The 18,132-nt window shown below is 42.1% G+C and overlaps 1 protein-coding gene across 1 annotated transcript; it reads right to left on the minus strand.

Moving 5' to 3' along the window:
- Positions 1-127: 127 nt before the first annotated feature.
- On the minus strand, positions 128-13,430 carry lonrf2 (LON peptidase N-terminal domain and ring finger 2). The gene is made up of 12 exons (XM_042224881.1): positions 11,747-13,430; positions 9,349-9,467; positions 7,991-8,113; positions 7,257-7,415; positions 6,678-6,903; positions 4,652-4,751; positions 4,424-4,538; positions 4,057-4,178; positions 3,759-3,945; positions 3,534-3,668; positions 3,119-3,268; positions 128-2,746 (listed from the first exon to the last, which is right to left on the minus strand). The coding sequence occupies exons 1-12, from the start codon at positions 12,489-12,491 to the stop codon at positions 2,588-2,590; spliced, it is 2,340 nt and encodes a 779-aa protein (XP_042080815.1). The 5' UTR covers positions 12,492-13,430; the 3' UTR covers positions 128-2,587.
- Between the last annotated feature and the right edge of the window lie 4,702 nt (positions 13,431-18,132).

Below are 18,132 nucleotides of genomic sequence, written 5' to 3' on the forward strand. Positions count from 1 at the left end.
CAAGCAGAATTATTATTATTATTTTTTTTTAAATCACCATTGTAGGCGTACATACAGTTCATGCCTATCTACCTTACTTTTACGAGATAACAAACTCAGAAACGACTACAAAACAGGTGGACACGACTGAATGTGCTTTCCTTTATTTGCAATAAAAAATAGGTATAAGAGCTCCCTTTACAAATACGCCAGGGAAATGCAGCACATTGTGAACACTGCTCCCATGCAGAGAGCACGTGACTGCAGTGGAGTCACAAACATTTGAAGAGGAAACGGCAACACAGAGAGAATATGCATTTATATGCACACTGACAATGTAATTATAGCCACGACCTAATCTGCTTAAAAGTCTGCATAAAGAGACTCAGAACGCTCTTTATTATTGACAACTGCTGAATTCCATCTGTAGGATAAATATATAGAAATCTCCTTTCAGAAATTTAAGTAGAATTTTCTCATTTACATTCATTTTCTCACTAAGAAAATCCACACGTGCAAAATTATGTTATGAATTTTTAAAAACCTCCATTGCTCTTGTTTTCTTCCCCCCTTTTTGGCATGCTTCATATGTTATTGCTAACAGACACTGTGAGAGCTTGAAATTGTGGGTAGAAACCCAAATTTAACTACCAGGTACAAAGAAACTCCAATTTAAGGCCAATTTAAAAACAAGACAAACCAAAAAAGACAAACAAAAACTTTAAACATTATGCAAATTTGGGTTACAGGATCAATATTGTGCGCCGATTTTAGGATTTTTAAATCAACTGTTGATGCCAAGTGCCAACAGAAACAGATCTGTAGCAGCAAAAACGTTTACAAAAGAAGAAAAAAAAAAAATTAACTCTTTGCAATTGTTCACATCGACATGTCTGTCAGGCATCAGAGATACATAGAAAGTGCTTGGGTGATTTCATATCAACATATCCAACTGCTCATTAGAAAAATCCAGGAATTCCATTACAGTGTGCATGTAAATGAACAGGAAGAGGATGAGAGAGAAAGATTGTTGAAACGTTCCTTAAATAAAACATTAAAAAGGCCTTAGAGTTACAATTATACACAGAAATTCACCCAAATTAAATTTGAACATATACATACACTTAAGGGCATAGCAGAGTGAGAGAAACAAACATAAAAATACACAATCAGCCCCTATAACTACATCAGTCCCAAAGATATGCTACATTTAGGACATTAAAAATAAAATATCCAGATCAGCATTATCAGGATGCATTGTTATCTGCTCTTTCCTAAACGCTAGCACGACTTGAGTGATGGAGGTTTAAGCTTTAGTCTTACGCTCAATCGCTCTTCAGAACTAGTGCAGATGTAGAGTTGCACTTGATCTTACACACCGCAGTGTGTGATGGTTTTTAGTGTTAGCATGAGTGAAATCACAGTCTCAACACAAAGGCTTTCATGGCATTCATTCCTTCCTTTCACACAATCTGAGGTACTGATGCTTATGCACCAGAGTTTCGGCTCAGGAAGATTTCAAGCGAGGCATCAGCTGCTTGTCCGCTTTTTTTATTTTTTTAATCCTTACCAAGTGGGCCGGGCAACCTGGCAGAAACACCTGTATCTGTCTTTTTATTGAAGAGTGGATGGAATCACAACGCTGAATCTGACTCCAGAGTAATTTAACTCCAGGGTAAATGGCCAAATTATAAATGTAATGCACACTGATTTTATTCTGAAAGCTCTGACAGGAAGTGTGGATTTGTATCTCCTCTTTTTTGCCGCCTTTTCGGGGTGTTGGTCTGCCCGAGTTGTTCCTCGTCCACCATGCTGTCTTCTTTAGAAAATAAGCTACACCTTTCATGATAAATACTGCATTGTAGGAGTGCGGTCCTAAATGTCACAAGTGAGCCTTATGAAATCTGTATAATATAAAGAAAACAAAAAGCTGATTCTGTATGTGTAGTCTTGGGGGAGGAAAAAATATCTACAACCTACAGCCTGGCCAGTACATTCACATGTGCTGCCATCATGCAGTATTTTTGCATTTTTTTTCTTCACACATCGCTGGGGTTCGTTTGTTTTTGGTTCCCAGTTGTGAATCCTGAAGACTGCACAGCTCTGTTCCCATTTTGTTAAACACTGCTTAAAATGTATAGGAAAAAAACCCTCTTGAACCTGAACACACTGCTTATGTGAGAACAGGTTTTTGTTCCTTCATAAAAAGAGCCCATGTTGACCATAATGAAAGCATTCCTACTCAGCTCGATTGATTTTTCCTCCTACAAGACTGAGAACGCCACATCAAAGATCACTGGTTTAGAAGTGTGTTGTGGTCGGGTTCACTCATGAGTAGTGAAGCTGGTTGGGAGATGCTGGATAAAGAAAGAAAGCAGGAACACCTTCATGCCAGCGCTGTGACCCACCTGATACTCTCAGCAGAACTGACAGGCGTTCGGGAGGGCTACGTGACACAGGAATGAGCATCTGAGAATAAACTGACGCAGGAGAGAATGAACGAGCAAACACGTACAAAGTGAATCAGTCAAGGAGCGACCCGACGAATGACCGAACACGTTTCTGAACTGCATAGATGCCAGAGCGGTTCTTCCAAGCAGCTCCTCCATCACCGTGGCCTCTTGCGAGTGACAAAGATGAGGACTCTTCGGATGGCAATGAGGCGATCCTTGAGGGAGGTCATGGCCAGGATTGTGAGCTGGGCACGGTTTTCCAAGGGAAGAACAGCGAGCAGCCACCAGGACCAGGCTGGACCACTGGGACTGGCCTGTAGTACAACAAAGATTTGTTCAATTTAGAAACAGTTTACACTGATTAGAAAAACCTTCAGTGGTCACATGGCTTAGCAAAGCCCTAGTTTTCTAATAGAGTCATTTTATGTGACTTTAGAAGACAACTCTTTGTTTTAAAACACACAGCTCTTCTATTTTGCCATCTGCAGCCAAAACAGTTCCTCATGTAGGATATTAAAAAGCATGCAAACACTGGGAACCTTGCCGAATATGAAATGCACACATCCATTCAAGAGCAAAAAGAATTTTCTGTGACTATTCCTGAGATGTTGCCATCACAAGGTGTTTATCAAACTGCGCCTTTATTTATAAATGAAAATCCGTGAGTCAACACTGCACTTTCAGACCTGTGGGTCCGGGTCTTTGCTGGGAAGGTGTCCAAAGTGGCTGTGTATCTGACTCTTCATGTTGTCTTTCAGAGATGTGAACCAGCCGTTGGCCTGATCATACACGGAGTCGTGCAGCTTCAGAAGCTCTGTTAGCTCTTCCCCCTCCACCTGATCAGACAGACATATTTTATAAGCGTTTTAGAAAAAACAAACAAACAATGACATGTTTTTTTTCCTTTCATATGAAAGGACTACATTTGCCAGTGGCACACTAGCAGAGACTCAGGTTTGTTTTTCTTTGCACTGCTGAACAGTGACAGGCAAAAACCCCCCCGAGCTCTGCTTTGTGTCACTCTGATTGTCAGTAGTGTGATGTAAAGTGTCTGAAATGGTTCTACTGACAGAACATCAGCACATCGCTCCTCACGCCCACCTTCTTGTCTTCCAGGTACTCAATCTTAGCAGTGTTGTAACCATCTCTCTGGCCGTGGCTGAGGACCTTGAACCGTGACACGCCAATGGTGTCAACCACTGAACGGCCATCGGGAAAGAACTTCACGTCTCGCACCTGAAACACAGTATTTCATATCAGCACTCATATGATTTCTATCTGACTGCTCACAGGGACGCACAAGAAAATCTGTGAAGAAAGAAATACCTGCAGCATACAGCCATAGTCAGCAAAGCCTTTGAGCTCATCAGCGATGCACATGCCAAACTGCTTGGTACCAGTTTCCATTGAGCGGCGAATCATCAGGCGGTAGCGTGGCTCAAATACGTGCAGAGGGCAGGGGATGGTGGGGAAGGCCATTGTACACACAAAGATGGGCACTTCCTGGTTTAGACTGCAAGAGACACAGTGAAGAAATTGTTACTTTTTGTGTGTGTGTTTGAATAATCAATAGGTTTTCTAAAACAATCGTGAATGTGTGCACGGGTGTGTTAGTAAAACTGACTTGGAAAGCTCCTTCATCTCCTCTTCATAGATTTTCTTCCTCTCTGCCAGCTCATCTCCTAGGTAACGCTGCAGGACTTCCTCCATCAGCAGGGTCTTGTTGTAACCCCTGCTAGCTAGATACTGTAAAAATACACAATAGCACATTTGCCTGCACATGAGCATTACAAAGAAAAATATTACCATCAATTTATTATTAAAGATTTTATTCATTCATTTCCTGAATAAGTGAAACCTGCATTTTTTTTTGTCTAATCGACAGTTCAAAACACCTTCCATCACATGCTACATTAAACATTATGAACACAGAAAAGAAAACACTAAACAGGAGTCACACTGACATCACTACCCTCTATGAACAAGTGTACCTCAGACAGATTCTCCTTGCACAGAGGACAGTTGGGATTGTGGTCCAGACAGCGTTCCAGACATTTGAGGCAGAAGGTGTGACCACAGGGAGTGGCCACAGGCTCGTAAAACAATCTGGACGACAAATGAACAAAAGCACCCAGCAGAATGCCAACATGACAAACTTGCACACACTAATTTAACAGGTCTTAAGCTGCAAATGCTGAAACTGAACTGGGTGAGCTTACCTCATGCAGAGTGAACACTCCAGGTCTCCACTGTCCAACAGCTCAGCAGGAACTGATCTCCCTCCACAAGCAGCAGTCGCCTGACGGATCTCCCCCTCATCTGCACAATAAATTATCATCCTCAGCACAAGTTTGAGCAAAGCAAGATTCCTCTTTACCTCAGCAGCACATTAAGTACAAACATTAACGTCTGTATTGTTGGCAAAAGTAGGCTCGGGAGTTTTCTTCAGTAGAGGAATAAAATGATTCATTGAAATAAATCATTTTAATTAATATGGAAAATGCAAACTTTGCTTTTCATTGTTTTCTAACATAACTAAAAGACCAAAACTTATTTCTGTAGAGATGAGAAACTGTTTCTAAATGAGCCGATCAAATTTAATGCCTTATCTACTGAATAAGAACGGCCCTTGGCTGGTAAACAGAACAGCTGCAGTCCACCATCGTCATACCCTCTAGAGCAGCTTCTGCCAACACCAAAACTAAAACATCTCAAGAAGAGAGGGGGAAAAAAACTCTGTTGTTACCAAGAGCAAACACAATGCACTCCTGCTATATGAAGAACTGAGACAAAGAGACACTTATTTTGAAGCCAATCTCCTCCCAGCAGTAGACAAATCATTAGTGTTAACATGCTGCATGTCTAATGTGTCTTAAATGGTACGCTCAGAGGCAAGTGTTGTGCTGAAACTAATTCTGCAGGACAATCAGACACTGTGAAAATGTTAATGAACTCAAACATGTAAAACGCTGTGTAGAAAAGAACTGTGCAACAGAAAATACTGTTTAATAGTGATTATATGTCCAAAAAACTCCCTCTGAGGAATTTCTCAGCTGTGGTGTTGTATAATGATTATATAAGCATCCAACCTAATCGTACACACCATAAATCCCATATCATAAAGCTGTCATCAATTCAATATACCCCTGCAAGATGTGGGTGTGTTTTGGGGATATTGCACCAAATATGAGGATTTAATAAAATACTCATCTAGATAAGCTATACTGCATAGTAACGCAGGTATCTGTAGATACATGGAAGAGCTGTGCGTGGCTGATGATGAATGAGTATCTTAACGTTTAAGACCGCCACAGCTTTCTAGTCCATTACCTAACGAACCTGATTTGCGTGACCTACATTCTGAACATCCGCTTTTCATTTTCTTGACACAGATCTCGTTTTAAATAGTAACACTACATGCTAATGCTATTTGGAAAATTACATGACTGTGACTCATTTTCCTTTCATTATGCAGCCAAGATTTGGGTAAAATTACGCCCTCGTATTTTGCTGTTACACTTGAAATAGAAAACAGCTTTTCGCAAATTTTCTGGACAGATGTGATGACTAAGGATTTCTCAGTGTATGTTCAAATTTAACACCTCTGCACTGCTCAGAAAAGAGGGAGAAGAAACAAAATGCCAGCAACCTGCTGTCCTAATCCATGATCAATATAACAACAAGAAAAACATAATATAACTCATCAGTTTAAATGAACCATTCAGTATCTCACAATGTCAGTGAATACACTAAATTACGAAATTAGATTTTGGTCCTGAGTAGTCAGATTAGCTCAAGTTACTGGAGGCTGAGTCAGAATCCTAAAAACCCAAATAAGGACTCCTTAAGAAACTTTTAGAATCCTTCAATATCTGATATCTTTCAAAGAAACCAAAGAAATTCTTCAAAACATCATTGCTATTCATGTCTTTATGTATGCAAAAACTGTTCTGTACATCAACTGTGGTTCAAATCATGAAAGGGAGAGCATGTGATGATGCAGCACTGTTTGAGCCAAAGAGCAGCATTTCCACCAACTGAAGAATACACTCATTCTCCGAAAGGAGTAATTCCTGGTACTATGTGTTCCATTTCTTTCGCAACTTTAAGCATCCTAATTGAATATGGAGTGCCAATGATGATAAAACAACCCTACCAAAAATATCTACATTTTACCTTTTTCCACTACAGGGGTTAATGTAAAGAAATAAAATTATATTTAACTGAATTATTTTGGTTTCATACCAGCTCTGAGAAGTTTAGAGGGAGGGCTGAAGGTTGCTGAAAGTTCATCACTCTTGTGTTTCCTCTTAAGGCCACCAGGGGGTGCTGGCAGTGCAGCCAAAACATCAGCCAGGCTCTTTGTGCTGCCCTCCCCTGGAGAAGGGTCCGATTTACCAGCAGACAGAGCACAGAGTCTGGAGGATGAGTCGTCCACTGGAGGGCTTTTAGTCACAGTGAACTCTGAGTCCTGGAAACACAAACACACAGACAGAAAAATACGTTAGCATATCAGGTGGATTAAGAAAAAAAAAGAAAAGATAAAGAAAAAGAAAAAGAATGATTAGTTCAAAAGCGCCTTTGTGGAAGATCTATACATATTCAGAATTATAGAGAGTATTAGATGCTACTACAACAACTCTCACTCGAGTAGTTTTGGGGTTGGTTGCAACAGATGTAGTTGTTAAGACCACTTGTATATCCATGTATCAAGATTCAGTCAAACACCTTATAAATAGCTACTTTTTTTCCTTCTTCCTTCTTCACAAGCGCCAACCGCAGCGAGTACTTTGATTTGGCAGATTCTTATACATATACAGTTACCTGTGAGGAGGATGAGCCTGGTTTCTGTGGAAGTGGCCTCAGGGAACTGAGCAAGGCAGGAGGTTTGATGAGACGCGTAGCCAGGCCTCCTTGCAGAGGGTGCAACGGCGTTGGAAGATCCTCGTTCTCAAATACAGAGGAGAACAGCTCGCCCAGGACCTTCAAGGTGAAAGAAAACAGGTGGCTAATTAACAATCACAAAGAAGTAAGCACAGGAAAATTTACCACAAGAAAGTAGCCATAAACAGGATCAAAGACAGCTGTATACTCATTTGCACTCCCCATTTATATCACTCTCAGGAAAACTGAAGAAAGCAGAAGGCTTTAACTTAAAGCACTTACACTTTCTTAAATCATATTTTGAACAAAATCGATTTTATTCCCATTTCCTTTAAAGGGTAGAGCCATATACAGAGAGGCTTTGTAATGACACTGGCAATAGCAGAATTTACAAATGAGAAACCTTCTTTCAGCTGCAAAACTGAGCATCAGCAAAACTAATTATTCTATCACGTAGTTATGTGGGCAGCACATGGTTAGCGCCGTTGTCTCACAGCATGATCTCCCTGTGCCAGTTTTCTCCAGGATCCCCAGTTTCCTCTCATGCTCCCAGAACATGCAAGTTTATTTAAAAGCTTACCCGACTATAGTTTGTTAAGAGGTTCTGAGAATTCTGACTTGTTTTAGTCTGTATCAAATTACATATTTCACACCAACAAATGGTTCTGTCTTACCTTCTGAGCTTCCAGTTTCACTTTGGCCCAGTCGGGCTTTAGTGCCACACACAGGAAATACTCTTGTAAGGCTTCATCGTTCCGGCCTGCTTTACTCAGTGCTGTAGCTTTCAGATAGTGAGCCTAAAAATGACAGAAAACTTGTGTTTGATTTTTGAGGCATGGGCTGTGATAATGACATTTCTAATAATAACAAGATTAAACCAAATGTTCCTCCTTTATGACGTTTTGAAATTTACAGTTTAGAGAATTTGTTACCCAGATACACAACTATTACTGGTACACGCACTGACCCCTTGAATAAAGTAATAAAAAGGAACATTTTTTCCTCCTCGTGACATGCAAATTCTAAAAATGTGACCACACGATAATGTGTGTTGAGTGGATAGACACTGGTCCAGGGTATCTGACTATGGCAGAGAACCTGCATGTCACAGAAGGTCAAGAACATCATTGTACCATTATTAGTTTCAGCATCTTTTTATTGCCAGAAATAATGACTGGTAATACAGGAAGCAGAATATTTATTCACGGTTTATTTTTTATACAGAGAAGTAGGTTAAGCAAACCATGCCACACACCACAGCATTTATAACCTAAGCTAGTTTGCATTACCTGTTGGTAATGGGCCTAGATGGGCCACCCACCCACCCACACACACACACACACCCACACACACCCACACACACACACACACACACACACACACTGCAGTATAATAAAGTAAGGTAAAATAAGACTGCACGTCCAATTCATCTTTAAAAACCGTTTTAGTTTAAGTTTATAATGATCTCAATCAGGCTTTAGTTTGAGTTCTGTAAGCTAGTAGTTCCACATGTTAATAAGACAAATAGAAAAATGCCATTTTCCAAAATGATTTCTGTGCCCTGCAGTTTCTAACAGATGTGCTGCACGTTACTGAAGCCAAACCTCGAACAGGAACCACAAAGTCACAGCCGAATATGTGAGCATTTGTATAATAATTGTAGATTAGCAAATTGCAACAAACATTGAAATACTGCAATCTTGCTGGCTTCTTATCCAGAATTTGCCCATTTGTATTTCATCATATGAGGGCTGACTGTTTGGAGTGATGCTTGTGACCAAAAGGTTACACAATAACTAATAGAATGTATAAAAAGGAATTGACAGCATGAAATGGCAAATATAAGTTTGTTTTTGCAACTTTGGTCACATTTGAGCAGCTGGGCTCTCAGTGACAACTACTGAATGCTGCAGCACTTAATATGAAATGTGACCATTATCTTTAGTCTTGGTCTTCATTCTCACTCAGATACATTTAATTTTGTCCTATAAATCACTTCAAACTTTTTCCCAGTTCAAATTGTTCATCTTACCTCTGTCCACAGGGTTTTTAGCCTGCAGAGACTGCTGGCATCCTGCACTGCCTGGCTGAAATTCTGCATCTCCAGGTGCAACTCAGCCCGCTGATGCAACAGTCTGCCTGAAGAGGGCACTGTATACACAGGGATGAACAGACATCAGTTCATTGGATAAGTCTCCAGGCAATAGACTGTTTTTTCTAGGTCTAGGAGAAGTAGGGCAATAATGTAACATGTGGCATGAGACCAGTTACACGTGTTAGAACACCATCTAACTTATGTTACAACTCTAATAACTGACATCAGCCACACCAGCGGACATTAACATTTAGTCTCATCTGCTTGGAATGCATGCCTACATAAACACACTGCTTCATGCATCACGTACGCAAATTATGCACTTTACTAATGATCAGATAAAGTACACACTGTACCTAAGCTGGACTTGTCGTGCGTTACTTAACCAAACTGTCATCACTGGTTTCTTTGAGAAGGATGAAAAAGTTCCAGCCTAAAGTATATTTAACCCACTTTGTCTGAATGGCTTTTAGTTGTCAATAAGCAAAATAACACTCGCTGTCATCTAAGATTTCAAAGCGACCTGATAGTTAGTTCATAACATAATATACAAGTTGAACAGGTATTCATAACGAAAGAAAGACATTTGTGGAACAGCTAAAAATGGCACATGGTTGTAAAGAAACAGGAAGAAAAGTTTGCAGAAGTTTAGATGCTCAGTTGCCACAGTCTTCTAGTGTTAGTTTCATTACTAAGTGTGTGTATGTGTACACAACAGAGCCAATGTTTCAGTGCAGAAAAAGCAACGCAGTTTCTACAATATCCGTGCAGCTTAATAAGGGGTTCAGAAATCTGGTGTCTGAACCTCTTGGGCAAACTTTGCCCATAGGATCAGGACAATCAACCAAAGTATGACAGTAAACAAACAAGAGGACCAGCCTATCATTAATGTGTGGGACATAATAGTTGAGGGAAAGTATAGTATAGAAAGAACTACATGGCTCAGTTACCATAAAAACCGCAACTAATAACATTTTTTGAGACTCATCATTTATCTGACTGCATTTTCTCCATCTCTTTACACAGATGGAGACCATTTGCAAAAATGTAAGACTATGCTTTACATGCCATACCCTTGCACACCACACATATCAGGACATATTATCTGCTAAATTTATAATTCAATTACATGCAATCCAAATGACAGATACCAGACAGCCTCCTGCTGTCTTTGTTGGGAAAACACTGGCTGGCAGTGACAAAACTGTGAAAGCACTCTGTCCTCCCATCACCCAGAGTCATTCACAAGACAGAAGGCATGAATCAGTATTGATCTGGGGAGAGAAATGCCTGAAAGGATGCCACAGGGATGGTGCATAGTCCGAGTAGTCTGAACTGTGATTTCAGAATTTTCAGCTAAATCAGGCTGATCAGTTTTATAAAATGACATTAAAGCGAGAACAGCAGAGAAAACCAAAGAGGAGTCTGAAAAAAGAATTACAATTAAAAGCTGCTTTAATAAGTAGGCCAGATGTGGGAGGGGAAGGAGGAGTCAGTTTTAACTTTCTGAGGATTCAAACTGTGCAACATGATCTTGCCATGGCCCATGATTAATGAAACACACTGGCTGCCTTTATGTAATGTGCCAACATAACAGAACACTCCGTTTTATAATGTTTAGGACAATTTGTCCTTAAAGTTACCAGAAAAATAAATAAATAAAATAAATGAATAAATAAACATGAAGCAAATGAGGGTGTTAAAATAGGCTGTTGTTTTTCTGTTTAAGTACAATTAATGACCAACTACCGTTCACCCAAACGTTACCCAACACTGCTTATCCAACACCATACATAAGGGGAGGAGTTAAGGGTTATGTCAAACCAGAGACAATACGATGGCCTTCTTCTAGAAGGACACTGACCCAACCCGGCCAGACAAATCTGATGAATGTATTCATACACTAGCGACTGAGCAAATAAAATTTTCAGTTTACATAACGGAGATCACATAACAGTGGAAAAACTAAGTGAGGCATCAGGTCCAGAGAACTACATACAGACGTCCCCTCTGCAGCTCTGTGAAAACAGCACAGCCCTGCCAACTATAAAGAGAAAAGCAGCATTAAACAACCGCTTTGCTGTTTCTTGCGTGCACGGGTAGGCTGTGTACTGCTTTGGTAAAAAGGGACGGCACGTCACGTAACACCACACCTCGGTACAATCCAGATAGGAGGGGGTGGCGCCCCTCATCGGTGACACTGAGAAGTTAAGACTTAAAAAGTAGGTCATTGCACAAAAACATTACACTTTTAATTGCAATCTGTCAAGTTAAACACTGGAATTAGCACAGGGTTATCTCTCGGTGCGCATGTAGTGGCTGTGTGCAGTCTTACCTAGATCCACTGCTCCGTTGTATTTCTCCAGAGCCTCTAAAAGATTCTGCTTTTTCCACGAATCCTCTCCTTCGATCCATAATTTCCTAGCTTTACTCTCAGTTGCAAACAGTTTGTCCAAGAGGCCACTGAGTACAACGTTTATTCTCCGGCCGTTCGGCAGTCCTTCTTTCCTGCTCAGATTTTGTTTGCAGTGTACACAGTTTGTGACAGAGTCGTCATCTGTGCAGCGTTTGCAGAAAGTGTGTCCACACTCCACGGTTGTAGGCTCGTGGAGCAAACACTTGCAGAGATGACAGGAAAACAAGTCCAGGGCTTCATCATCCTCACACTCCCCACTATTTTGAAACCCGTCTTCCCCGCTGCTGCTTTTATTGCTCCCGTTTACAGTGGCGTGGATGCCCAGCTCTTTCTCACGCAGAGTTCGGGCGATGGTTTCCACCAGGAGTTGAAGCTCCTCCGGGCGCAGCTTGCCAAGGCTGGCCGCTGTACAGTACGAGTCCAACGCTTCGGATATCCGCCCGGCACAGGATAGCGAGTCGGCCTTCCTCAAACACAAGCCCCTGTCAGGGTGCTGGAGATCTGCGAGTTGGGAGCTATAGATCTCTACGGCCAAGTTGAAGTCCCCGGCCCGGCTGGCCTCTTCTGCTACCTCCAACATTTCAGGGCAAATCCCCGCAGCTCCTGGATTGGAGAGCGGGTGGACGAACGCTTCGCCCTGGTGAGACCTTAGTCCGGTCTCCATCTTCTTCTCCCGACGGGAAAATCAGACGCTTAGAAGACTATGAGAGTCACTGAGAACATGGCACAAGCACACAAACTCCCCACCATAAGAAATCATTTCCCCAGTTATTGCACACTATGTTTAGCGTTTTTAAATGTCAACCCAGACTTCCAGTTGTGTCCAACTCTCAGTGATGGCCATGAGTTCGATCCATAAGACCTCAACCCAGATAAAACAGGGCGCCTGTGTAGCATGGCTGGTCCCCGATAAGTCCCAGTATCTGATGTAGTTTCACTGCAAACACCTGGAGGTTGAAGGTCGTCGTTATTTATTACAAAAACTTTCAGCGTATCGAGGACGTCATCGCTCCCTTTACAACGCGGAGGTAGTTTTATTTATGTCCCGTCTAAAGACAGAAACTTCTTTAGAAGAAGAAAAAAACCACACACACACACAAAATGAATCTACGGCATGTTTAGGTACGAACCGGTGGGTAAAATCCAAGGGGCTTAGTAAATAAGCAGCTTAATTTCCATGGATCGTGCTAACTCGTAGTTATGATGGTAAATGTCCGCAATAAAGGTCAGGTTTCGAGCCACAGAAGTCCCATATAGAGTGGATAAATGCTAGACCCACAAGCTCATCATTTCTCCAAGAAGTCACAGCTGATCGGCCGCGTTTATATAAGAGAGCCCGGGAGCAGTTAAGTCCGGGGAGCCAGCTAACGTTACTACTGGTTAACTGGACAACACATACTGCCACTTCGCAGTTTGTTAAACTCCGGAACTCTTTCCGAACCGATATCCCCCAAAAATGTGCATTTACACGACCTCGAAAGTCATTTCTTCGTCTTTTACGGCGAGGAAACCCAAACAAAAACAAAGCTCTCACCGAAGGTATCCATCTTGGTTGTTAGCCAGCTAGCTTTGAGCTGCTAAAGGTTCTGCTTTGGGATTTCGCATACAATTCGCCGAAGCAGACGCAAGATCACACGTGACACACGAGACAAGCTCCTATTGGCCCTTTATGTGGCTCGCTTATATAACTCAATAATATTGTATAACCTTTGCAGATATCGCTGAATGAGTGTCTGTGTGCTTTACCAAAAAGACACTTCACGTTTTTTTTTTAAATTTAAACGAGTTCTCACACACGATATTACAAAAATAGCCTCGAGTAAAACAAGAGAACGCAGCTTTCGGTTCTGGTTGAGTTACTTTGTTCACTTTAACTTATAGTTTCATCTGTGGGAGTTGATTCATTGTTTTATGTAATGCTTTATATAAGCAGTGTGTCAAGTCTGGTTTTGGATTTAAAATGCGGACGACATGTTATAGTTAAGATCTATTGCTTAAGCCAAAGGGGGAAAAAGTCTGGTGTACGACCTTATCTTTTGGATCAAGTAAAGCTTTTGTTGTGCTGTTAAATACTCCATAAAGCTGTGACCCAATTTAGGGTAATGGGAATCCACACAAGGGTGAATTCTTTTAAACGAAAGAAAGCAGCAGGGTCTGTACAACCTAAGTATGCACAAAGACACGGCCAAGAGGGTCCCCAACAGCTCTAGGTGCATTGGGTTTATATAATATATCAAATATATAAAGATAAGCAAAGTTATTTTGTAACCTTTGTTTTGTTTTTACCTTCCTCATACACACAGGGAGAAACGAGGTAAACGATTATCAGTGGATGAGACATATACGAAAAATTAGGTCCTAAGCTTGGTTTGCATTCCAAACACAAATCCACCCTGTCTGCTCCACCTACCAAAATTAAACGACCTAGTTGAAAAACGTGTGCCCCAGTTACCTCCTGCATACCAAATGTAGCATGTCAACATTTATTTCGTTTTTGGTGTGTTGTTGATGGACAGGACTGAGATACAGGAAAATGAACAAAACTAACACCAAAAAAAATGTACAATTTGTAAGTTATTTAGTGCTAAATCAGCTGTATTCAACATGTGTACACTAACCACCAGAATTCTGCCCATATTATTGTCTATTTACTTTCTAGAGTTAGATATGAAAATGTGTCACAAATAACATGTAAAGTGAAACAGGTGAAAGGGGACAAGTTATATACTCTTTAAAAAGATGGACATAGATGGAAATATTTGGAACAAGTTCTACGTCAGGATAGAATGAGTACAGCTTGTATGATACTGCTGATTTTCAGTTTGGGGACAACATTATAAACATATGAGATTTAAGAGTTTCAGCTCCTTTATTTGTCCTCAGCGTCTTATGTTATGTAGACAGTGAGTTTATCTAAAAAAATGAAATGAGATGGGATTGTGTTTGTTCAGCTCAGAACACTAAAAACATCTACTTAAAATATTGGTGTCATTTTCTTCCAGAAAACGAGACCCTGGAAAGAGAAAAGAGAAGATGATATAAGATGTATTTCTAATGATCACTATTAATGTCTGTGCATTATCCAGAGAACCCCAGACTGTTGCTGGAAATATGCTGTATGTTCTCCAAACCCCAACAATCAGATGACCTCCTATGAGCAAGTACTTGGCAACTGTGGGAAGTAAAAACTCCCTTTTAACAGGAAGAAACCTCCGGAAGAACCAGGCTCAGGGAGGGGCAGCCATCTTCAACAACTGGTTGGGGTAGAGGGAAGGGGGATTGGGTTAAAAGACACACTGTGGAAGAGATCCAGAGATTAATAATAGCTAATGCTTAAATGCAGAGCGGTGTATAAACACAGAGAGTCAAAAGAAGGGATTGTAGAAGAAATACTCAGTCAGTCCATCATGGGAAAGCTCCCAGCAGCCTAGGCAGGTTGCAGCATAACTAAGGTAGGGTTCAGGGTCACCTGATCTAGCCCAGGGCCCTAAAAGCTGAGGGCTCTGCCTCCCATTCTACTTTTAAATACTTTGAGAACCACAAGTAAGCCCGCAGTCTGAGAGCAAAGAGCTTTAATGGAGTGATATGGTACTATGTGGTCTTTAAGATAAGATGGGGCTTATCTTAAAGATATTCAAGATCTTATATGTGATGATTAGGATTTTTTTGTTCTTGGATTGGATCACCAAAGCGAAAGCCCTCCGCCACTTGGCTGCGCCTAGAAATCCTGTCCATAAAAATTATGAACAGAACCGGAGACAAAGGGCAGCCCTGGCGGAGCCCATCACCCACCGGGAACGAGTCCGACTTATTGCCGGCAATGCGAACCAAGCTCTTGCAACGGTTGTATAGGGATCGAATGGCCCGTAGCAATGGGCCAGACACCCCATACTCCCGCAACACCTCCCACAGGACACCCCGAGGGACACGGTCGAATGCCTTCTCCAAGTCCACAAAACACATGTAGACTGGTTGGGCAAACTCCCATGCACCCTCAAGTATCCTGGAGAGGATAAAGAGCTGGTCCAGTGTTCCGCGACCAGGATGAAAACCGCATTGTTCCTCCTGTATCCGAGGTTCGACTAGCGGACGAACTCTCCTTTCCAGCACCCTGGCATAGACTTTCCCAGGGAGGCTGAGGAGTGTGATCCCCCTGTAGTTGGAACACACCCTCCGGTCCCCCTTTCTTAAAGATGGGGACCACCACCCCGGTCTGCCAGTCCACAGGTACTGCCCCTGATCTCCACGCAACATTGCTTTGGTGGCCTCAGAATCTCATCTCTGATTTTTGCGGATGATGTGGTTCTGTTGGCTTCATCGGGTGAGGGCCTCCAGCTCGCACTGGAACGGTTCGCAGCCGAGTGTGAAGCAGCGGGAATGAGGATCAGCACCTCCAAATCTGAGGCCATGGTTCTCAGCCGGAAAAGGGTGGAGTGCCCACTCCGGGTCGGGGATGAGTTCCTGCCCCAAGTGGAGGAGTTCAAGTATCTCGGGGTCTTGTTCGCGAGTGATGGGAGAAGGGAGCCGGAGATCGACAGACGGATTGGGGCTGCAGCTGCAGTAATGCGGACGCTGCACCGGTCCGTCGTGGTGAAGAGGGAGCTGAGTGTAAAAGCGAAGCTCTCAATTTACCGGTCGATCTACGTCCCTACCCTCACCTATGGCCACGAGCTGTGGGTAGTGACCGAAAGAACGAGATCGCGGATACAAGCGGCAGAAATGAGCTTCCTCCAAAGGGTGGCTGGCCTCTCCCTTAGAGATAGGGTGAGAAGTTCGGCCATCCGGGAGGGGCTCAGAGTAGAGCAGCTGCTGCTCCACATCGAAAGGAGCCAGCTGAGGTGGTTCGGGCATCTGACAAGGATGCCCCCTGGGCGCCTCCTGGGTGAGGTGTTCCAGGCATGTCCCACCGGGAGGAGGCCCCGGGGCAGACCCAGGACACGCTGGAGAGATTATATCTCTCGGCTGGCCTGGGAACGCCTTGGTGTTCCCCCGGATAAGCTGGAGGAGGTGGCTGGGGAGAGGGAGGTCTGGGCCTCTTTGCTTAGGCTGCTGCCCCCGCGACCCGGCCTCGGATAAAGCGGATGAAGATGGATGGATGGATGGATGGATGGATGGATGGATGGATTGGATCAACTGAAGGCTTTTCTGGGAGTTTTTAAGATAAACTGATTATAATTGATCACAGTAGTCCACCTTTTGAAATAAACGCATGGACTAAACATCAGTAGAAATACACAAGAAAATAGTCCCTGTTGGGATTTTAGTGAAACAAACTTAAAGCTGTAAATGTCATATGTGTAGCAACTTTCTGTGATTGCACGTGTCTGATGGGGTATTGTAAAACAAAGGAGACTTTTTAAGAAAATAAATGTCACTCTAGCTTTACACCACTCTTGTCCTTTTTTAAAAAAAAGAAAAAGCAGAAAAGCTTCATGCCAAAACCTGTTTTAAAAACATGTCAGCATATAAGATGTCAGCTATGAAATATTTGCTTTTCATTGTGCAGCCAAGATTAGGGTAAAATTATATGCCTCCACATTTTTTGTTTAATAACAAGTGTGTTTTTCAGTAATTATCTAGAACAGGGGCTATCAAAGTTCAAAATGACACATCAGACACACTCAGTACTTGTTTACAGTTTTCTAACCATCAGAAAGACAACAGCTATGTCTGTCAATATTAGAGAAGTTTGCTTCTTGGGTGGTTAAAACAGACAAGAAGAGTTTAAACTGAATACAAAAGCTCCCTTTGTGCCCCAAATATCATAGTATGATCATGCACAAGTGTCCTCGTTTCTCTTCACGCTTGAAATTTTATCACGAGCTGCTGCTGGGCTTTGGAGCCGTGAATCTAGAAGGAAGTGGCGGTGAATGTTTCCTCAGTGTACATTCAAACTTAACACCTCTGTACTACCTAGAACAGAGGAAAGGGAAGCAGCCAGCTCCCAGCATAAGTATAATAACTCAAAGTGAAATATACAGGGTCAATCTCATGTTAATAAAACCTCCAGAATTGTCTTTTCTTTTTGTGCCCTTTTGCAGTTCTGTTAATCAGTTTTGCATTTACACAAGGACAATAGGTACAGTGGGGCAAAAAAGTATTTAGTCAGCCACCGATTGTGCAAGTTCCCCCACTTAAAATGATGACAGAGGTCAAGCAATTCTACAGAAGACGTTACAGGTCTGTGAGAGCCAGAGATTTTCCTTGTTTGAGGTGACCAAATACTTATTTTCCACCCTGATTTACGAATAAATTCTTTACAAATCCTACCATGTGGATTCATGGATTTTTTTTTCACATTCTGT

Source organism: Haplochromis burtoni, unplaced genomic scaffold (genome assembly GCF_018398535.1).
Source record: "Haplochromis burtoni strain Fernald_Lab_line unplaced genomic scaffold, NCSU_Asbu1 Contig_154, whole genome shotgun sequence".
In the NCBI taxonomy this organism is placed as follows: domain Eukaryota; kingdom Metazoa; phylum Chordata; class Actinopteri; order Cichliformes; family Cichlidae; genus Haplochromis; species Haplochromis burtoni.